General features: G+C 38.9%; 1 protein-coding gene across 5 annotated transcripts in view; it reads right to left on the bottom strand.

Annotated features, from left to right (window-relative positions):
• CEP70 (centrosomal protein 70) overlaps positions 1-24287 on the bottom strand; it is a 75445-nt gene that overhangs the window by 22306 nt on the left and 28852 nt on the right. For all 5 annotated transcript variants that reach the window (XM_074405852.1, XM_003930971.3, XM_010341604.3 and 2 more), the window contains 4 exons: positions 14375-14544; positions 6476-6532; positions 3059-3146; positions 2887-2975 (listed from right to left, as the gene is read on the bottom strand). In XM_074405852.1, coding sequence (XP_074261953.1) covers positions 2887-2975; positions 3059-3146; positions 6476-6532; positions 14375-14544 — 404 coding nt within the window. The remainder of the gene's footprint in view (positions 1-2886; positions 2976-3058; positions 3147-6475; positions 6533-14374; positions 14545-24287) is intronic.

The following is a 24287-nucleotide window of genomic DNA, read 5'->3' as shown; positions in this document are numbered from 1 at the left end:
CTTTTTTTGGTAGAGACAGGGTTTTACCAAGTTGGCCAGGCTGGTCTTGAACGCCTCACCTCAGGAGGCCCATCTCAGCTTCCCAAAGTGCTAGGATTAGAGGCATGAGCCATCACGCTCGGCCATTAAAGTATAAGCTTTATAAGAAAAAAAAAATTTTGTTTGGTCTTTGCTTTAAGTTTGGGACAGTGTCTAACTTATGAGAGGTATTCAAATATTTGAATAAAAAAAGGATCAACAATGTTCATCCTTTATTACTGTCAACATAGTGTCATCCTTTTGTAGCTATGTTGGATATACATTTCTGTTGTGTGCCATTAAAAGTTTTCCTTTTCTTCTCATCCCACAACACAGGAATAACAAGGCATTCTAGTATAATTTGAGCATGAGAACTTCACTAGTTTAAGACTGAATCTAATATAGTAAATATTAATGTATTATACGTTTCGAAATCACTAAGAGTTTTCAGCCACAAAAAGTATTTCAGATGATGAATATGTTAATTAGCCTGATTTAATTATTCTGCATGTCATGAGTCGTAACATCACTTTGTGCCTCATAAACATATACAGCTATAATTTGTCAATTACCAATTAAAAATAAAAATTTAATCATGCTGAGTGAAAGAAGACAGACAAAAAAGAGTAAATATTGTATAGCTCCACTTTAAAGTCGAGGAAATATAAACTAATATATGACTGAAAGCAAGTAAGTGGTTGCCTGAGGCAAAGGTAAAGAGGGGTGAGAGGAAGGGATTACAAAAGGGGCAAGAGATAAGTTTTAGGGTGTTTTTTTTTGTTTTTTTGTTAAGAAACAGGGTATCTGTTGCCCAGGTTGGAGTGTAGTGGTATGATCACAGCAGCCTTGACCTCCTGGGTTCAAATGATCTTCTCACCTTAGCCTCCTTAGTAGCTGCGACTACAGGAGTATGTTGCCATGCCTGGCTAATTTTAAAATTTTTTTGTAGAGACAAGGTCTCATGTGTTGTTCAGGCTGGCCTCAAACTTCTGGACTCAAACAATCCTCCCACCTGGGCCTCCCAAAGTGCTGGTATTACAGGCATCAGCCACTGCACCTAGCCTCCAGGGTGATTATTTTTCTTTTATTTATTTTTTAATTGCATTTTAGGTTTTGGGGTACATGTGAAGAACATGCAAGATTGTTGCATAGGTACACACACGGCAGTGTGATTTGCTGCCTTCCTCCCCATCACCTATATCTGGCATTTCTCCCCATGCTATCTCTCCCCAACTCCCCATCCCCCACTGTCCCTCCCCTAGTTCCCCCCAACAGACCCCAGTGTGTGATGCTCCCCTCCCTGTGTCCATGTGTTCTCATTGTTCAACACACACATATGAGTGAGAACATGTGGTGTTTGATTATCTGTTCTTGTGGCAGTTTGCTGAGAATGATGGTTTCCAGGTTCATTCATGTCCCTACAAAGGACACGAACTCATTGTTTTTTATGGCTGCATAGTATTCCATGGTGTATATGCACCACATTTTCCCTGTCCAGTCTATCATCGATGGGCATTTGGGTTGGTCCCAAGTGATTAACTTGACTGTGATTGTTAGGGTGATTATCTGGATTGTAACTGTTTCACAGGTGTACACATATATCAAAATTCAACAAATTGTATATCTTACATATATATGCAGTGTACTGTATGTCAATTTTAACTCATTAAAGCTATTTTTTTTTAAAGCAAAAAAAAAAAAAGACTGAATCTATTCAAAGTTTTTTTTTGTTTGTTTGTTTTTTTAATTGAGACAGAGTCTCACTCTGTCACCTAGGCTGGAGTACAGTGACATGATCATGGCTCACTGCAGTCTCGCCCTCCAGGGGTCAAATGATTCTTCCACCTCAGCCTTCTGAGTAGCTGGGACTACAGGTGTGTCTCATCACAGCTAGCTAATTTTTACATTTTTTTGTAGAGAAGGAGTTTTGCCATGTTGCCAACGCTGGTCTGGAATTCCTGCCTCAAGCAATCTGCCTGCCTCAGCCTCCCTAAGTGCTGAGATTACAGGCGAAAGCCACTGTGCCCAGCTTATTTGAAATTCTTAGCTAGTTTTATCTTCTTCAATGTGGACTCCAATTTTCTCATTTCCCATGCCTACCAATGTGCTCTTGTTCCTTCCGTAAGTTATCATGAGAGAGAACTGACTAAAATGAGTATATTATGTACTCGTGATTAGTTTTAGAACAAAGGAGACAGAATGGTGCATTTAATATTCCAAATTCCAGTACACATTTGCTTTTCAAAAAATGAAGAAAAACTGGCCAGATGCAGTGGCTCATGCCTGTAATTTCAGTATTTTGGGAATTGCAGCACTGAGCCTAGGAGTTCAAGACCAGCCTAGGGAGATCCCATCTCTACCAAAGAAAAACATTAAAAAATTAGTCTGGGCATGGTGGCTGATGCCTGTTATCCCAACACTTTGGGAGGCTGAGATGGGAGGATCACTTGAGTTCAAGAGTTCAAGAACAGCCTGACCAACATGGAGAAATCTTGTCTCTATTAAAAATATAAAAAATAGCCAGATATCATGCCACGCACCTGTAATCTCAGCTACTTGGGAGGCTGAGGCAGGAGAATCGCTTGAACCCAGGAAGCAGAGGTTGCAGTGAGCCGAGATCATGCCACTGCACTCCAGCCTTTATTATTTAAATAAATAAATAATAATAATAAATTAGCTGGGTGTGGTGGCTCGCACCTGTAATCCCAGCTGCTTAAAAGGCTGGGGTGGAAGGATTGCTTGAGCCCAGGAGGTCAAGGCTGCAATGAGATGTGTGAGACGTGATCACACCACCACACTTGGCCTCAGTGACAGAGGAAGACCCTGCCTCAGAAAAAAAAAAAAAAAAATTACTAAAGTTTCTCTCACCTGGTTTCCAAATCTTTTTGGAGGTTCAGCTTTTCAATTAAAAGTGCATCAATCTTAGATTTTGATTCTTTGAGTTGATTCTGTAATGACTGCAACACATTCCATAGAAAAATAATTAACTTTCTTAGATTACTTTATTAAAAAGTATGTATTAGTAATGCAGTCCCCATACCATTAAAAGGCCTTTATAAGTTGGTGAGGCATCCAGATTTCTGTAGTCCTTTTCTTCTTCTGACTGACTTTCATCTTCTTTATATTGCCTAGGAAAATATGGATGCAGTATACTTATGAAAAATCTCTTCTTCAAATAAAAAGATCTAATTAAACCAATCTAATGAGAGCTTAATAATCTAAACTTGAATTAAAATTAATCCAAATTTCCTACTTGTTCTCATAGAGAATGGTATTAGAACATTACTACTATCTAATATTATAGTACATACGGTATCCATTTACTCTCTTTACTTAGAATCTATGATCCACGAGGACCAGAACTTTGTCCTGTTCACCACTGTATCTCACTCCCTAGAAAAGTATGGAATATAAGAGGAGGTGAAAAAGCATTGCTGAATAAACAAATAAAACATAGGTGGAACATCCGTGTTATTTTAAAAAATACATTCTCCACATATTATTTTTTCCTTCTAGTACTTTACAGTCACCAACAAACCTATATGAAAAAATGCAGAGCATAAGCGGAAAAAGCAACAGATGTAATAGTCTTGGTTCAAGCCTTGATAACACCACTAACTAGCTGTATTATTTGAATAAGTCAATCTCTCAGAATTTATTTTCTCATCCATAAAACAATCTGTCACATCTCCTTCACAGGATTGGTGTAAAAGGCAAGTGAAAGACATCGAAGGACTCTGAAATGCAAAGTGCTAGCAAATAAGTATGATTATTTTTAGTAACCTTGATGAATTATCACTGTGATGTCCTATACGACAACCAGTAGCTACGTGAGCTAGTGGTTACCGTTTCACTCTTGAAATATGGGTAATGCCACCAAATAACTAAACTTTTAATTTAATTAAATCTTAAACTTAAAAATTGAAGCAGTATAAAATACTTTCCTGTTAAACACAACTTTATTGTTTAGGACTACGTTTCACTTTAACTGTTGTGTCACATAAAGTATTCCTATTATAGCCTAGTGTGTACTGGGTACATGCAGGATTTCTAGTATTATACATAAATACATCACCAGTCTAGTAAGTATCAACAGACTGATTCAGTTCAAATGATTTGTTTATTCCTAATAGGTTTAAGCATTTACACAGAGTCTCATGACAAAAAAAAGAAAAAAGAAAAAAGAAATACTTTGGACAACACTGGCCTTAAAAAAAAAAAAAAAAAAAGGATAAGCAGAGAAGCTTTTGTCGCTGTGAGATGCCCATGTTCCACCTGTCTTCTTCCTTTGGTCTTGATGCTTCAGCTCTACAGGTTCATAGCTCTTCTCCTGTGCTTCCTGTTTATCCCACTTAGGCCTCCAAATCTTAGCCTGTCTTCCTTCCTCTTCTCTTTCATCTTCTTTACTAATGTCATACTTGTCAATGAATTATTACATCCTCCTTTTATGGTACTCCTACTGCTTTAGGTGGTACTTACATCCTATTTGTAGATCTAAAAATCTGTCCTGAAATTACCAGAATCTCACTTTCAAGTTAGTACTCACTCTTAGAAAGGAGACTGAGTTTATAAACTTTGTTCAATGAATCCTGAAAAACCCCCTCCTTAGGACACTCTTTTTACTGCTGCAAATTTTCTCATTTGTAGAATATTATTTATTAATGTATCTCCTATTTTCTTCCTATCCTCCACTTCCCTCAGTAAGTCATTCAATCCAAATATCTGATCCAAGCATAATTTGTATAGGCTAAAACACTTTACTTCAGCTAGACTACTGATGAAAATTAAAGTTAAAAAGTGATTCTTGTTCAAGTCACTAGTTCCTCAGCCCCAGATTTACATTACAAATTCATGACAACTAAACTCAATACCACTTATCCCATGACCTCAATCCTTTTATCATATTTAGTCAGAGAACCCCATTTGCACAACTCTACAAGTACCTCTCACAGCATATTCTACATGAAAGATTTCCTCATGGCTATATTACGTTAAATCTTTTCTTACGAAAAACAGCAAATCCTCTCTCTTCATCCTCTACATCAGGGGTCACAAACTGCTGTCTGAGGGCTATATTCAGCATGCTGTTGGTTTTGTAACTATTTTTACTGGAACATAGCTGTGCCAATTCATTTACATATTATCTGTAGCTAATTTTGTGCTATAACAGCAGAGCTGAGTAGTTGTTCTATCTTTGTAGAATCTCCACCATCTAAACAACAGTTTCATTTGGAAATCAGAAGTTCCCTGAAGCTACTTAATAATGCTGCTTTCTGAAAAGAATAAAGCAAGAAGTTGGTTTTTAATTACTTGCTCTCTTCTTCCCTTCCTTTTTCCTTTTCTTTTCCCTTTCTTCTCTCTCTCTCTCTTTTTTTTTTGGATTCCCCACAGTACTACAGATAATCAGCAAACCACAACCCGCAGAGCTCTGCCATTGTTTTCTCCAAGATTTTGGAAAGTCATTATTCTTGGGGGAAGAATACTAGAGCTTACACTTCATAAAAGTGAAGAATTTATCTGCTTTACTATGGGATCCTAATTACTTAGAACATGGTAAAAAAAAAAATAGGTGCTCAAATAAATATTTATTTGTTGAAAGAACTGTTCCATCTATAAATAATAGATGAGCTACCTTTTCAGTGACCTTACATTAAAGCATTTTAGATTATATCTTAGATATCCTTCACCTATTTTAGTTTAGCCAAAGGCCATTTATCTTTACGTTTATTTCTTTAATCAGGTGATAAGTGTGTTTCAATCTACATGCTTGATTTTTCACTGACATTTTATCTCTCACATAAACCTGCATACTAATTAGGTTACACTTTGGTAGGCAGCTAATCTAATTCTATGCACTTTGTAGATATACTAGGTAACTAGCCAGGAGCTAGATCATATCAGTAGAACAAATGATAATACTTTAACAAAATAAAGGGAAATACCATTTCTGCTGTGACCAATACTTTGGTGATAATTAAGTATACATAGTTTTGTTTTGTTTTGTTTTTTGAGACAGAGTCTTGCTCTTTCACCCAGGCTGGAGTGCAGTGGTACAATTTCGGCTCACTGCTACCTCCACCTTCCAGTTTCAACCGATTCTCCTGCCTCAGCCTCTCAAGTAGCTGGAATTACAAGCACCCACCACCACACACAGCTAATATTTATATTTTTAGTAGAGATGGGGTTTCACCATGTTGGCTAGGCTGGTCTTGAACTCCTGACCTCGTAATCCACCTGCCTCAGCCACCCAAAGTGCTAGGATTACAGGGGTGAGCCACCACACCCAGCCAAGTATATATAAATTCAACAGTATATCTTGACTTAAGTAGTAAAACACAGCCTTCAAGATCTTTTAAAAAAGAACTTCACAGTAACATATTAGGTGAATTTCCATAGTATATTTAAAGTTTCAAAAGCTACAGCAACTTTAAAAATTATAATACAGGATTATTCATACCTTTGTGTATGAATGTTTCTAATTTTAGATTCATAGTAATCAATTAGACAAAGCAACCTAGAAAACAGAATATTAAATTATTTTCAAAATGCGATATTAGAGTATGTGCTAGTTTACTAAATAATTTCAAATTACAGTGTAAAAGTAAGTACAGATTTTATCTTTATCTCAGGCTTTAGAAAATTTAAGTGATTCTTACCAGAAAGCAAATATTATACTGAGTCATATATTAATTTCAAAGTACAGATTTAAAAATAACTATAAACATTATATCTCAACTTATCAAATGCATATCCTCCTTTTCCCAACAGTTCTACCTCTACCAGTAGCTCCCACAGAAATATGTCAAAGGATGCAACTGAATATGAACAAAGTTGTTCACTACACCATTATTATAAGAGTAAGAAGCCAGAAATAACTTAACTCTCCATCAGGAGAAAGGTTAAATAAATAATGGCACACCCATACTATAGAAAATAATGGAGAATTAGAAAAAATAATGTGAATTTGTATGTCCTTAACAAGGAATGATGATGGAAAAAATTAATGTTGCATAATCAAATGCATACTTTTTACTTTTGTCTCAAGAGAAAAAAGTTAGATGTGAGTATGTATATATATTGAAAAAGAACTCTATGGGTTCTTAACCCAGGAATATTATTGTAACCTAAGGGATGTGTGGAGGGGCAATGTTGCCATATTGACTAGTTGGGGAGGGGGCAGAATGCTAAAAGTTCATCAGTGAACAACACAACAATAAACAAAGAACTATCTCACTCAAAATGCCAACAGCACTCCCGTTGAGAAACAGTAGGAAGCACACACACCAAACTGTTAGGAGAGGTTATCTCTGGGATGTAGGGATTAGGAAAACAAGTAGATCTGTTACATTTTACCATATACACTTTTATATTGTTTGAATTTTTATAAGCATGTATTTATTGCTTGTGTGATTTTAAAAATGAGAGAAAAACAAAATAATACTATGCCTTTATGTGTTATTCTTTTTAAAGGAATGATTTACACTGTTTCCATCTTACCTTGGGAAACCATTACCAACCCATCCCCCTTTTCAGACCTAAATCAGCAATTGTACTCTTAATATCACAACTTCATAGATTATTCTTCAATTCTTCCCTGTCTCAACATGCAACAGCTTTCACATTATCCTGAAAATATGCTTTAATCTTCTTTATGTCCTACACAAATCCTCTTGACCTACTTTCCCCCTTATGATTCTATTTCTAATCTTTTCCTTCACAGCAAACTTCATTCATTCTGAATTATTGTTACCAATTATCCTCAATAATGTTTTAAGGAGGACTTATTACATGTTAAGTACTGGGAATTCTGAGCAAATAAAATAGTGGGAAAGTAAACAAGTTAACCAATGAGGAAGCATGAAACACTGCCAGTCACCCTCAGCTTGAAACACTTTTGTTCCTTGGTTATCATGGAACAAACATAATTCCTCTTCTGCCTCTTCTTTCTCTATATGGAATTTGGAATTTCTCTAGTTTGGCCTTTTTAACAACAGACATGATATGTTTATATGGATGACTGAAGGTGCCGAAGAATATATCCATAAGGCTGGGTGTGGTGGCTCATGCCTGTAATCCAAGCACTTTGGAGGCCAAGGCAGGCGGATCACCTGAGGTCGGGAGTTTAAGACCAGCCTGACCAACACGGTGAAACCCCGTCTTTAAAAAAAGAAAGAAAGAAAGAAAGAATATATCCATAAATGAACATCAGTTTCTTCCCCATTCTTTCAAATGTAGCTTAAAAACTGCCATCCTTGACTCCTCCACTCCTTTCAATATCTATGGCCAATTTGTCTGGACAGCTCCTGTCCATCTTTGCAGTGTCTCTCCCTTTTCTGGGTCCTAGTTAAGACCTTCATTAGCCCTCACTTAGACTACTATAACTGATTACTAACTTGTCTGTCTCTGGGTTTAATCTCCTTGCTCGGAAATCTTTGGGTATGTTTCCTGCCACACAGAAAGTCGAACTCAAACTCTTCAGCCAGTTTAAGTTTCTCCAAGTTACAGCACACTTTCCAACTGTCCTATTGTCTCTTAAGACTCTTCCCAGCATCTCATGTAGCCTATGCGCCAGACCCCTTGGACTATCTGACATCTCAAACACATTCACTTTTCCTGTTACCATATTCCTCTAATTGAAACACCCTTTCTCTCACCTCTGCCTATTAATATTCTATAGTTCCTAGTAGTCCAGCTAAAAAGATCACTCATTCATGAAGCCTATCTAGTCATCCTTACCTTTCACTAATTTCTCCCTATGTCATACCCACTTAGTACCCTATCTGCCCCCATCCATGGTACATACCACTATCTGCTTTATATTTTACTTACCTACATCTGTGTCTGTCTACCCGACTAGACTATCAGGTCACTGAATGCAGGAATCATGGCTTTACTCATCTGTATGTGCCCTATTACTTAGCCCGGTACCTGTGTAACTTTTGATAATATCTGTAGTGGCTACAACTCATGTATTTCCAATAGGTGTAATTCACAATTTTTTTATTTCAGTGTCTCAAACTGAAAGTTTGCATTGATAAAAATTAGAATGGAGAATCTCTGGCCCATTGGACAAATTCATACCTGAGTTAGCCTGACTTCATCTGGTACATTGCAAGTTCTTTCAGTGCTTTTCTCACCCTCTTATTCAGTCATCTTAGCTATTTTTTGTTTTTCATTCCTCCAATTTCTCTCCTTTTCCTTCTTCCCACTGTAGCTTTCTCTCCTCCTGTCCCTTTCCTTTTTGTTCTTCCTTACCTCTTCTATTTTCTTACCTTGCCTCCTTCTTCTATTTATTCACAACTCTCTCTAACATTTTTATGTTGTTTTTATGTTTGTCCTTACTTTTCCTTCAAAAGGATAAAAATTATATATGTGTATATATGTGTATTATCTCTTAAATAATTATAAAAATCTATAGTTTTAACTTGTTTTTACTTTATATCTGACCTCATTTATTTTTATAGTAAAATAGAAACACCTAATTATTCAAGATTCCCAATCCTACTAGGTAAACACATAGTACTGCTTAAAATGGAATTGGTTTAAACTGTTGAGGAAAAAAAAAAGGTGCTACCACTTAAACAAGAGAGAATAGGAATGTAATATCCATACTACTTATATTGCTAAAAATAACACTAAACATTTAAAATCAATTACCCATGGGGAGGTAAGGATAGGATGGAGTAAAGGGGACAGGAGTAAAAACACAACTCTGTATCTATATAACTAATAGTTTTGATTTTGGAATTATATAAATGTTTACGCATTCAAAAGTAAAAATGTAAAAAGCAATCCCTGAAAATTGAAAATAAATTGAAGCAACCTAACTGCATTATAACTTGGTGATACAAACACACAGAGAAAACAAGTATTTCAAGATGTTTAGAAATACAAATCTTGACTGCATATATAGTGGAATATATTAATGTCAAGGACAGCTTCCCAAAAATTTAAATTTCATTCAGCAGGCTTATTGTTAGTAATTCTAGTTTTATTATTTTTAAACTATTTTTAGGTATTATAGGGTAACAAAAATAATTATATTTTTCTTAAGAATGATTTTCAGTAGAAAATACGACAGTTACAAATGTAAAATCAGAATTTAAATAAAAATACGCCATTCACAATTGCTACAAAGAGAATAAAGTACCTAGGAATACAACTAACAAGGAACGTAAAGGACCTCTTCAAGGAGAACTACAAGCCATTGCTCAACGAAATAAGAGAGGATACAAACAGATGGAGAAACATTCCATGTTCATGGTTAGGAAGAATCAACATCGTGAAAATGGCCATACTGCCCAAAGTAATTTACAGATTCAACGCTATTCCCATCAAGCTACCAATGACCTTCTTCACAGAACTGGAAAAAAACACCTTAAACTTCATATGGAACCAAAAGAGAGCCCGCATAGCCAAGTCAATTCTAAGCAAAAAGAACAAAGCGGGAGGCATCACACTACCGGACTTCAAACTATACTACAAGGCTACAGTAATCAAAACAGCATGGTACTGGTACCAAAACAGAGATATAGACCAATGGAACAGAACAGAGGCCTCAGAGGAAATACAACATACCCACAACCATCTGATCTTCGACAAACCTGACAAAAAGAAGCAATGGGGAAAGGATTCCCTGTTTAATAAATGGTGTTGGGAAAACTGGCTAGCCATGTGCAGAAAGCAGAAACAGGACCCCTTCCTGACACCTTACACCAAAATTAACTCCAGATGGATTAAAGACTTAAACATCAGACCTAACACCATAAAAACCTTAGAAGAAAATCTAGGCAAAACCATTCAGGACATAGGTGTAGGCAAGGACTTCATGACCAAAACGCCAAAAGCAATGGCAACAAAAGCCAAAATAGACAAATGGGACCTAATCAAACTCCACAGCTTCTGCACGGCAAAAGAAACAGTCAGTAGAGTGAATCGGCAACCAACAGAATGGGAAAAAATTTTTGCAGTCTACCCATCTGACAAGGGGCTGATATCCAGAATTTACAAAGAACTAAAGCAGATCTACAAGAAAAAAACAAACAAGCCCATTCAAAAATGGGCAAAGGATATGAACAGATACTTTACAAAAGAAGACATACGGGAGGCCAACAAACATATGAAAAAATGCTCATCATCACTGGTCATCAGAGAAATGCAAATCAAAACCACATTGAGATACCATCTCACACCAGTTAGAATGGCGATCATTAAAAAATCGGGAAACAACAGATGCTGGAGAGGATGTGGAGAAATAGGAACACTTTTACACTGTTGGTGGGAATGTAAATTAATTCAACCATTGTGGAAGACAGTGTGGCGATTCCTCGAGGACCTAAAAATAGAAATCCCATTTGACCCAGCAATCCCATTACTGGGTATATATCCAAAGGATTATAAATCATTCTACTACAAGGACACGTGCACACAAATGTTCATTGCAGCACTGTTTACAATAGCAAAGACCTGGAACCAACCCAAATGCCCAACGATGATAGACTGGATAGGGAAAATGTGGTACATATACACCATGGAATATTACGCAGCCATCAAAAACGATGAGTTCACGTCCTTTGTAGGGACATGGATGAACCTGGAAACCATTATTCTCAGCAAACTGACACAAGAGCAGAAAATCAAACACCATATATTCTCGCTCATAGGCGGGTGTTGAACAATGAGAACACATGGACACAGGGAGGGGAGCACTACACACTGGGATCCATTGGGGGAAAATGGGGGAGGGGTGGGGGTGGGGAGGTGGGAAGAGATAGCATGGGGAGAAATGACAGATACAGGTTAGGGGACGGAAGGAAGCAAAGCACACTGCCATGTGTGTACCTATGCAACAATCTTGCATGTTCATCACATGTACCCCAAAACCTAAAATGCAAAAAAAAAAATATATATATAGCACTAACATCTCCTTAAATGAGAGATAACAGAGTGAGCTGCACGACCCATCATTTTTACAACACTAAAATAGATGAATAAAGGATAGAAATATAAAAATTTCCTTGGAAGAATGCAATAGATAAGAAGACAAGGCTGGGGGCAGTGGCTCATGCCTGTAATCCCAGCACTTTGGGAGGCCAAGGAAGATGGATCACCAGGTCAGGAGTTCGAGACCAGCCTGACCAACATGGTGAAACACTGTTACTACTAAAAATATGAAAATTAGCCCCGTGTGGTGGTGTGTGCCTGTAATCCCAGCTACTCAGGAGGTTGAGGCAGGAGAATCGCTTGATCCCTGGGCAATAGAGCAAGACTTTATCTTAAAAAAAAAAAAAAAAAAAAAAAGACATGCATTTATTTGTCCAATAATTTTCCTCTCCCCCTATTTTGTCATAAGTTCCAGACATTATACAAGACATAAAGAGTAAGAAAAAGATGGACATGTATAAAACAAGAAAATAAAGATAGGAATTTGTACATAGGAATATAAGGGACCAGACCTCAAAGAGAATCTGGGAGAAAATACAAAATCCGGCCAGGCACGGTGGCTCATGCCTATAATCCCAGCACTTTGGAGGCCGAGACGGGTGGATCATGAGGTCAAGAGATCAAGACTTTCCTGGTCAACATGGTGAAACCCCATCTCTACTAAAAATACAAAAACTAGCTGGGCGTGGTGGTGCACACCTGCAGTCCCAGCTACTCGGGAGGCTGAGGCAGGAGAATTGCTTGAACCCAGGAGGTAGAGGTTGAAGCGAGCCAAGATCGTGCCATTGCACTCCAGCCTGGGTAACGAGAGTGAAACTCCGTCTCAAAAAAAAAAAAAAAAAAAAAAAAAAAGAGAGAGAGAAAGAAAATACAAAATCACTAATACTTTGAGAAAGGAAAAAATACAGAGTTCACTAAAATGCACACATGTGCTCATACACACACCCCAACACTCACAGAAGCACATGCACGATACATAGGATTTCCCACTATTTTCTCTATATACATTTTTTTTTTTTTTTTTTTTTTGAGACAGGCTCTTGCTCTTGTCATCCATGCTGGAATGTACTTTTAGTAGAGAGGGAGTTTCACTGTGTTGGCCAGGCTGGTCTCAAACACTGACCTCAAATGATCTATCTGCCTCAGCCTCCCAAAGTACTGGGATTACAGGTGTCAGCCACCACTCCTGTCCATCTCTATCCTTTTTTCCTCTACTTGTGCTACCAACTGACGGTGGTAGAGAACACCAGGGCTGTCTTTTTTTCCCCACGTTTCCCCTCACTGACAACATTAGTCACAAAACTGTTGACTATTTTGCACCTAAGTCCTTACTCAAACTGCTTAGAGACTTAAGATGGGAAACATGTTCTCTTCCTATGACAATTTCAAGTCACTAAAAGAAACATTAAAAAGTCAATGCATCAGCCAAAGATATCCAGATAACCTAAACTGAAAGGCAGAGGAAAATAAATAAAAGAACAGGAGCTTCTACTTTTAGCCCACCCCTCTTATCACTCGTTCTTTCTCCCTCCCTCATTGTCTTTCCCTGTGCTGTTGATGGTGTCCAACTTCAAAGTCCTACCTAAGTTTCACCCCGCTAAGTGCATAATGCTGACACAGAGCCTGGTTAGAAAGAAAATATACTGTGATGTTTAATTGATGCATACCCATCATCTGGGAGTTTTAAATTTTGTTGTACTGAATGTTGTAAGCAAAATCACATTATTTTGTTTTCTGTAGTAAATTTAGTATATGTAAAGAGATATAAATAATCAAAGTCAAATTACATTTTATCTGAAAATGTATTAAACTTCCACTTCGTCTTAATATTATTAGAAATCATCTTGGAGTTTTAAATTTTGTTGTACTGAATGCTGTAAACAAAATCACATTATTTTGTTTTCTGTAGTAAATTTAGCATATGTAAAGAGATATAAATAAAGTCAAAAAGTAAAATAAATAAATAAATAAAAATACTACCTTAACTTTAGCTTGTTTTAAAAAAAAAATCAATGATTTTTCCCCCCAAAATATACAGTCTCTAGTTCTTTCCACTAACAACTCCTAAAATCAAGAACATAATAAACCTAAGCAACCCCCAAACCTATACAGTGATCTTTAAATATTATTTTTCACTAAAAGGATCAGTTATTTTGTGAAATGTCTGATGAATTAGGAATTTATTTAAATTTAAAGGTTTAGTGTTATTTTTAGTAAATGTTCAATTCCATTCCTGAAAGGACCTCTAGAACAACAACAACAACAACAACAAAAATAGGAAAAAAAATACAGAAGAGGAGAGAGAGACTCTTCTAGTTTATAAGAGTTATAACCACCCCCAAGATAAAATAAGGTAAAACAAACAAACAAAACAATGAATCAAGCTACATATCAATTTATGTAGCAAAATTACTGTCTATCCAAGACGGTATGAGGAACTCTTTTGCACAGATAGGCAAACACTCTGTTTTGAGTGACAATGCGATCTTCTTCCTCCTTTCTTAATCTGCAGACTTCTTTTTGCAAAGAAGCAATAGTTTCTTGTTGCTCCATTCGCTTTTTCTTATAATGCTGACACTTCACCTATAAAATATTTTTAAAAAACATAATTATGATATGTACAACTAGGAGGTGCTGTCCTGACAATATTGTATGCAAAGGCATCTTCATACTTTCTATTGAGCTGTTTCATTCAAGAACTTCAGTACTGAGGCTGTTTTTAAATGAATATAACTCCAGGAAGATTATTATGTCATAAACATAGTAATCTTTTGACATGAAAAAATATGTCAAATAACTATAAAATGGGGAAACTACAGCTTATAATTCCATGTATTCAAGAGTTCTTACTAGGTAAAGCAACTCAAAAATTACCATAAAACTGGTATAATTTTATGTTTAAGTTTAAATTAAAACAATAATCAGGAAGGAATCAATACTAACTCATGATTGCAAATGGTATAGTCAACTTAGGCATTCATGCAACGTGGGTGACTGCAAACTCAAAGAAAGTCTGCAACCAGGAAATTATCATCAAGAAATAATCAGGGAGAATGACATCACCAAAATGGCAGAGTTGAGGCAATCTGGCTTCACCTCCTCCAACAGAAAACCAAAAACCAATATCCAGTGCCAAGATTGTTACTAGCAATATCCCAGAACTCAAATCTGAGGATGAGACAATCCCCCGTGCCACAAAGAAGTGGAAAAATTTCAAATAGATTGTTACGAGAATTGGACTTCGGTATCTGTGATGCCTCTCTCCTAATCTGCAAGGAACTCTGTGTGGTAAATTGTCCCCAGACTCAGTTCCTACACAGGAAAAAGTGAGATCAAGACCAGCTTCCCTTCCATCTTGGGTTCCTTGCAGAACTGTTCCGGCCTTAACCCACAGAAAGCATCACAAGTGCCTATAGGAAGAAAAACTCTAGAGAGCTGCCAAAGACAAAGATGGGAGGTGGGAACAGCAGCAACCCTAACCTGCAAAATCTGCTTGGTAACTCAGCCATAGAAGATGCCAAATCAGAGTGGCTGTTCAGCACCACCACACTGTAGGAGACACACTCCACAGGCTAGCTGGGTATGAAACCCTAGTCAGTTTTCCATACAGCTGGGGTATCCCATTTCGGATCTCCCCAACCTAGGACCATCTGCACTCTGAACACTTGCCAGAGCTGTGGCAAACCTGGATATGAGCCACTATCTAGTACCAAGAAGGAGGCAGTGGCCTAGCATAAAGGAATTTCAACAGGTGAATTGTAAAGAACCTCTGTAAACATATCCAAGAAAAACCCAAACACGCCAGACAGTGAAAACTGAAATAACTAATCCTTCAATGAGAAGGCACAGATATATGTCCACAAGAAACAACAGCAAACAAGGAATCATGACCTCCCCAAATGGAAAAAGTAATGTGCCAGTAACCAGCCCTAACCAGACACTGACGTGAGAGTCTTCAGATCAATAATTCTCTTTTTTTCTTTTTTTAAGTCATCTGGTTCTGGACCTTTATTTGTTCAGAGGCTTTGATTATTGACATAATCCACTGTTACACATCTACTAAAGTTTTTTTACTTCTTCTTGAGTCAGTTTTGGGAATTTCTGTGTTGCTAGAAATTTGTCCATTTCATCTAGGTTAGCTAATTTGTCATATAATTGTTCAAAGTATAGTCTTATAATTACTGCTTTAATGGAGGGGTGGAGGTTTAGGGTTTACTTACTACCTTACCATTTTCAGTGATGTTAAATCTTTTTTATCATTGTTTTTGTTTGTTTGTTTGAGACAGAGTCTCACTCTGTCGCCCAGAGTGGAGTGCGTTGGAATGATCTTGGCTTACTGCAACTTTCCCCTCCTGGGTTCAATTGATTCTCCTGCCTCACCCAAGTTTCTGGGATTTTAGGCGTGTGCCACCATGCCTAGATAATTTTTGAATTTTTAGCAGAGACAGGTTTTCACCACGCTGGCCGGGCTGATCTGACCTCAAGTGATCCTCCCACCTTGGCCTCTGAAGTGCTGGGATTATGGGCATGAGCCACCATGCTCAGCCCTTTTTATCATTGTTAAAGAATTCTAATGTTGTATCTCTATATTCCTTAATCATTGCTTTTTTCTAATCCCTGTCTGCCCAGGATTCAAAAACTCAGTGAACTCCAGTATAAAACAGGAAATCAATTCAGAAATCTATCAGTGAAATTTTAAAAAGACGATGAAATAATAACTTTAAAAAATCAAACAGAAATCTTGGACTGAAAAATACAGTCCTTGAATTGAAAAATATATTAGAGGCCTTTAAAAACAGAATGGATCAAGCAGAGGAAAGAATCCGTGAGCTTGAAGACAGGCTATTTGAAAATACACAGAGAAGAAAAAGAATAAAGAATACCTACCTACAAAATATAGAAAATTATCTCAAAAGACCAAATCTAAGAATCATTGGCCTTGAAGAGGGAGTGAGAAAGAACAAGGGGTAGAAAACGTATTCAAGGAAATAGCAATAGAAAAATATCCAAATCTACTGAAAAATATAAACATCATGTACAGGAAGGTTAGAGAGATCACCAAACAGATTCAATTCAAATAAGACTACCCCAAGGCATATAATAAAATCTTACCTGGGCAATACCATCCTGGACATAGGAATGAGCAAAGATTTCATGACAAAGACACCAAAAGCAATCACAACAGAAGCAAAAATTGAAAAATGGGATCTAATTAAACTTAAGAGCTTCTGCATAGCCAAAGTAAAAAAGTAAACAGACAACCTACAGAATGGGAGAAAATATCTGCAAACTATGCATCTGACAAAGGTCTAATAGCCAGTATCTATAAAGAACTTAAATTTACAAAAGAAAAACAAATCCAAATCCATTAACAAGTGGGCAAAGGACATGAATAGACACTTTTCAAAAAAAGACATACATGCAGCCAACAAGCATATGAAGAAAAAAGCTTAGGCCAGCATAATGGCTCATGCCTGTAATCCCAACACTTGGGAGGCTGAGGTAAGTGGATCACCCGATGCCAAGAGTTCAAGACCAGCCTGGCCAACATGGTGAAACCCCCTCTCTACTAAAAATTTAAAAAATTAGCCAGGTGTGGTGGCCCATGCCTGTAGTCCCAGCTACTCGAGAGGCTAAGGAAGAGAACTGCTTGAACCTGGGAGGTTGCAGTAAGGCAAGATCACACCACTGCACTCCAGCCTGGCAACAGAGCAAGACTCCATCTCAAAAAAAAAAAAAAACCAAAAACTCAGTATCATTGATCATTAGAGAAATGCAAATGAAAACCACAATGAGATGCCATCTCACATCAGTCAGAAGGCTAATATTAAAAAGTCAAAAAGTAACAGATGCTGGCAAGGTTGCAGAGGAAAGGGAACACTTACACACTGTTGGTGGGAGTGTAAATTATTTCAACCATTGTGGAAAGCAATATGGCGATTCCTCAAAGAGCTAAAAGCAGAACTACCATTTGACCCAGCTATCTCATTACTAGGTATATGCCTAGAGGAATATAAATTATTCTACCATAAAGATATGTGTACAAATGTTCACTGCAGCACAATTCACAATAGCAAAAACATAGAATCAATCTAAATACCTGTTAATGGGACACTGGATAAAGAAAATGTGGTACATATACACCATGGAATACTATACAGCCATAAAAGAGAATAAGATCATGTCTTTTGCAAGTACATGGATGGAGCTGAAGGCCATAATCATTAGCAAACTAATGCAGAACAGAAAACTGAATACTACTTGTTCTCACTTACAAGTGGGAGCAAAATGAGAACTTATGAACACAAAGGAGGTAACAACAGACACTGGGGTGAAGGGTGGGAGAAGGAAGATAAGCAGAAAAGATAATTATGGGGTACTAGGCTTAATACCTGGGTGATGAAATAAGAGTACAACAAACCCCCATGATGATACAAGTTTACCTATGTAACAAACCTTCACATTTACCCAAATCTAAAAGTTTAATAAATAAGTAAATTCTCAAAGTCAAGCACAAAGAGAAGATCCTAAAAGCATCAAGAGAAAAGCAGCGAACAACATATAAAGGAGCTCTGATTTATCTGGCAATAGAATCCTCAGCAGAAAGCATATAGGCCATGAGGGAGTGAAATAACATATTCAAAGTGGTGGTGAAAGAAAAGAAAATAAAAACTGTCAACCAAGTATATTATTCTCAGCAAAGCTATCCTTGAAACATGAAGGAGATAATCTTTACTAGGACAAGCAAACACTTGCAAGGGACTCATAAGAAATGCTAAAGGGATTCTTCAGTATGAAAGAGGCCACCACATGCAAAAACAAAAAAAACATTCGAAGGTATAAAACCCATTGGTAAAAGTGAGTATACAAACAAATGCAAAATACTCTAATAATATACTTGTGGTATGTAATCCACTCATATCTCTGGTATGAATACTAAAAGACAAATCTACTTAAAACAATAGGCTGGGCACAGTGGCTCATGCCTATAATCCCGGCATTTTGGGAGGGAGAGGAAAGGCAGATTGCTTGAGCTCAGGAATTTGAGAGCAGCCAGGGCAACATGGAAAAGCCCTGTCTCTACCAAAAATACAAAAAGCCGGGTGTCATAGCACGCACCTGTGATCCCAGCTACTTGAGAGGCTGAGATGGGAAGGTCACAGGATCCTTAGGGTGTCACTTTGCCAGCCAGAAACCTCTGTGGTCAGTGGCACCTCTGCTTTGTTTTGCTCACACCCGCTGGGCTTGTTCCGCCCACTTAGCCTGGAAGGCTGCACTTAACCTATGCTACTAGTCAGGACCCCACACCTGCGAAGGGCAAGCCAGGTGCGAAGCAGTGAGGGGTGTGTGAGTGAGCAGGTGTGGCGTCCGGCTACTGCACACAGCCAGGCACACCAGCTGCTGCAGTGAGGCAGACAGCTCCAGCCACCAGCACAGGCACTGGATCCATGTAAGGCTGCGCCAGACCAGATGTACTGCAAGCGGCTTCCGCTACAGGCACCAATGTCTAGACAAGGGGAATGCAGTGGCGCCTGAAAGCTTGGAGATCCCAGGAACCACAGAGCTGCAGAGGGTGTTACAGTCTGTCACAGCTCTGGCTCTGGGAGCCCTGAGTCTGGGCTCCCAGAATAGTGCAACTCTTATCTCCTCGTCATCCACAGCGCAGCGAGTTGGAGGGAATGTGTTTCAGGTAGCACATGTTTCAGCCCATTTGTGTTACAGCTGTTTCAGTCCTGCCATCCTGCTCTGGCCAGTGGCTTCTGGGCTGGCCTGGTCCTACCACTGCTTCCCATTGCATGGGGCAGCCACCAGGTGCCAGTGGAGGGTGGGAGGCCTATGGTGTGACAGCAGCTCTGTCTCAGGAATCCTGAGGTCTGAGCCCCTAGAAAGGTCATTCCTCTTCACTCACGCAGTATGGGAGCATGTCACCACTCACAGCTTGGTGAGCTGGCCAGGAACGTATTACAGCTCCTTTCACCCCCACCATTGAGCGGGTCCCAAGTTCTTGTCCTGCGTCCAGGAAGAATGAGGTTACATAGACAACTGGAAGGTAAGCAAGGCGGAGAGAAGCCTTACTGAGTGACAGATCAGCTCTCAGCAGAGAGGAGACCCAAAGTGGGCAGCTCTTATCCACAGGCAGGTGGATAAGTCAATGAGACCAATGAGTCGATGAGACCCTGAGTCTAGCTGAGCCTTGGGTTTTTATGACATCAGAAGGGAGGAATTATGTGCTGATTGGTCCATGGGCGGCCAGGGGAAGGCCTGGAAAAGGCACCATCCAACTGGCCAAAAGGCATCAAGGAAGTTCTCAATCCAGGTCAGACTCCACCTGGAACTGGCAGCCTGGCCCAGGATGCAGGCTGTCCTTGGCTTGAAGGTGAGGTTTCACTGAGAACCTGCCCCTTCTGCCTAGGAACCTGTCTGCCTCCCACCGCCATCAATATGCCTGCAGTGCCCAGGCTGTCCGTGCTGAGGGGCGCCCACAGGTCCACACCAAGCTGCCCTCAGCCTCCCAGCCTCCCTTCCATGCTTGTCGGTGCCTAAAATCTGGGGGAGCCAAGGCAGTAGGAGGCTGGCGTGTCAGCACTGCCTTGAGCATGCACACACCTGGCTGGGTCATGACAGCGCCTGCGCTCAGCCACAACTTTGCTCTACACTGGAGTGATTACTGGGAGTGAAGAGAGGCCAGGGAGTAGGAGCAGGTACTTCCAAGCCTGCAGTGGCAGGGGCTTCCTAGGCCCCTGAGAGAACATGGATGCCCAAGTTTGAAGCTGTGGCTGGGCAGCTGCAGCTGTGCCTGGAAGTGCAGGATCACCACTGGAATCACCTGTTCCTGGCCCCTGATGGCTCTACAGAGCATGTAGCCCTGGCCACACCTCCTCCACTGCTGGCGTCCTCACAGCAGCTGCTTTAGATGGGCGCCACCTCCATCAGGAGGACAGCTTGAGCCTGATGCGTGGAGGTTGCAGGAAGCTGAGATTGTGCCTCTGTACTCCAACCTGGGTGACAAGAGTGAGATCTCATCTCAAAAAAACAAAAACAAAAAAGCTCCCCCCAAAAATTACCACAGCAACTTGTTAAGATATAGGCAATATAAAAAGGTGTAAACTGAGACAACAAAAAGTTATAATGTGAGGGAATGGAGAAAGTACAGAAGGTTTTCATTTTTCGTTTGTTTGATTCTATTATTTGTGATCAAGGCAAGTTATCTGTTTAAAATAACTTGTCCAGGTACAGTAGCTCACACCTGTAATCTCTACACTTTAAGAGGCTAAAGCAGGAAGACTGCTTGAAGTCAGGAGTTCAACGCCAACCTGGCCAACATAGTGGATCCCCATCTCTGTTAAAAACTCTTTAACTTAAAAAATAAAACCTGTTACATCTATAAAATGTTTTTTAAAACCTCATGGTAACTACAAAGCAAAAACCTAACAGGTGCACTTTTAAAAAGCAAAAAATTAAAACAACCAAGAAAGAAGAAAATCATCTGACCACAAAGGAAGACAGTGAAAAAGGAAGAAAACACAATGAGATATCATCTCACTCAAGTTAGAATGGCTATTACCCAAAAGACAAAAAAAAAAAAATAAAAAAAAATAAAAAAAAAAAATATATATATATATTGGTAAGGATGTGAAGAAAGAGGAATCCTTGGACATTGTAAGTGAGAAGGAAAACTAGTACAAATACCATGGAAAACAGTATGGAGGTTCCTCACAAAACTAAACCATATGATCCAGCAAACCCACTACTGGGGTGTGTGTGTGTGTGTGTATGCTTATTATATATATAATATAAATGATATAAACATATCGAAGACCTATCTGCACTCCCATTATTATTGCAGCACTATTCACAACAGTGAAAATACAGAATCAATGTAGGTGTCCATCAATGGATGACTGGAAGAAAAATGTGGTATATGTACACAAATGAAATATTATTCAGCCATAAAAAGGAATGAAATCCTGTCACATGCAGCTACATGGATGAAAAATGGAGGTCACTACATTAAATGAAATAAGCCGGGCCCTGAAAGACAAATACTGCACATTTTCACTCAAATGTGGAAAGCAAAAAAGAATAAAACAGTGGTTAACAGAGGCTACTGTTTTATTAAAAAGTAGGAGGGGGCCGGGCATGGTGGCTCACGCCTGTAATCCCAGCACTTTGGGAGGCCGATGTGAGCGGATCACGAGGTCATGAGATCGAGACCATCCTGGCCAACATGGTGAAACTCCATCTCTAATAAAAATACAAAAATTAGCTAGGCATGGTGCCTGTAATCCCAGCTAATCGGGAGGCTGGGGCAGAAGAATCACTTGAACTTGGGAGGTGGAGGTTGTGATGAGCTGAGATTGTGCTGCTGCACTCCAGCCTGGGCAACAGAGCGAGACTCTATCTCAAGAAAAAAAAAAGCCGGAGGGCAGGAGGAAATGAAGAGAGGTTGATTAATGGGTATAACAATACAGATACATGGAAGGAATAAGATGTATATGCTAGCACAGTAGGCTATATTAATAATAATCTATTATATATTTGAAAATAGCTGCACGAGAAGAATTCTAATCTTCCCAACATAAAGAAAATATAAATATTTGAGGTGATGGATATCCCATTTACCCTGATTTAATAATTGCACATTATATAAATATGTCAAAATACCTCATATAGCATGAAAATATGTACAGCTATTATGTATCAAAAAAAATTAGTATGCACTCTAAGATTTATACAAAGGAATATATATCTTCAACAATTTATTCTCTGGTCATCAGCAATATATTACTTGCTTGGTTTCCCCTTATTCTCTAGTTTCTATCCCTCAGTGTCCTTTTAAAGCTCATTATCAAAAAGCACTATCACAGCCAGACGTGGTGGCTCATGCCTGTAATCCCAGCACTTTGGGAGGCTGAGGTGGGCACATCTCTGAAGTCAGGAGTTCAAGATCAGCCTGGTCAACATAGTGAAATCCTGTCTCTACTGAAAATACAAAAATTAGCTGGGTATGCTGGCACATGCCTGTAGTCCTAGCTACTCAGGAGGCTGGGGCACAAGAACTGCTTGAACCCAGGAGGTGTGGAGGTTGCAGTGAGCCGAGATCACACCACTGCATTCCAGCCTGTGTGACAAAGCAAGACTCATCTCAAAACAAATAAACAGGCTGGGTGCGGTGGCTCATGCCTATAATCCCAGCACTTTGGGAGGCCAAGGCGGGTGGATAACAAGGTCAAGAGATCGAGACCATCCTGGTCAACACGGTGAAACCCTGTCTCTACTAAAAATATAAAAATTAGCTGGGCATGGTGGCACACGCCTATAGTCCCAGCTACTCGGGAGGCTGAGGCAGGAAAATTGCTTGAACCCAGGAGGTGGAGGTTTCAGTCAGCCGAGATCGCGCCACTGAACTCCAGCCTGGGTAACGAGAGTGAAACTCCGTCTCAAAAAAAAAAAAAAAAGAAAAAAAAAAGAAAACACACACACACACACACACACACACACAAACAACAACAACAAAAAACAACCACTATCACTCTTATTATTAATATACTTTTCATAAATGAAAAAGACTCAATGAAAACCTTTTCCCTACCTGGCCTGCATAATACTGACACAAATCTCTTATAGAACAGGACACCCATGTCTAAGTAAATGTTCATGTGCCCATGGTGTAATGTTTGCTGAGATTTAGCAACCCTCAGAAGCAAAAAAGATTCCCAGTTTCTGATACTATTTAATCTTATAAGATGAAAAATGAAATGAAATAATGAAATGAAACAAAAACTGGATCCTCTACTTCAGCCCTCCCTAGAAGCCAGAATGAATCCTCTGCCTCAGCCCTCCCTAGAAGCTAGGCAGGGCCTCTGCAGCCAAGTGATGAGGGTGTCAGTACCACCTGTTTCTACAAGTTAAGCCACGAACTAGAACGAGAAATTGAGTTTTGCAAAACTGTAGGATAGAAAAGCAACAGTAGTCCTCCTTACCCATGGGGGATACACCTCCAGTGGATACACAAAACCTCAAATAGTACTGAATCCAACTGCCATCAACTGGAACATATGAGTTTCTGTTCATGACTTCCACCTACAAATTAATGCCTTTTCCATCGTCACTGTGCACTTATCACTCACTGTGGCCATAACGGTTGCAGTTTGAGGTGTGATAGAAAACTAGCATTAATTTCTTTTTTCCTTTGTCAGGATAATATAGAAGATTCATTCTCACCATAGATCTTAGCAACCTCAGCAATTTTTTTTCTTTCCTTGTTAAGCCAAGAACTTTTACCTTTTCACTTAAAGGAAGCATTTACAGCTTCTCTTTGGCAT

Source organism: Saimiri boliviensis, chromosome 9, assembly GCF_048565385.1.
Source record: "Saimiri boliviensis isolate mSaiBol1 chromosome 9, mSaiBol1.pri, whole genome shotgun sequence".
Classification (NCBI taxonomy): Eukaryota; Metazoa; Chordata; class Mammalia; order Primates; family Cebidae; genus Saimiri; species Saimiri boliviensis.
The sequence above is the reverse complement of the archived record's forward strand: the minus strand, read 5'-3'. Positions and strand labels throughout refer to the sequence as shown.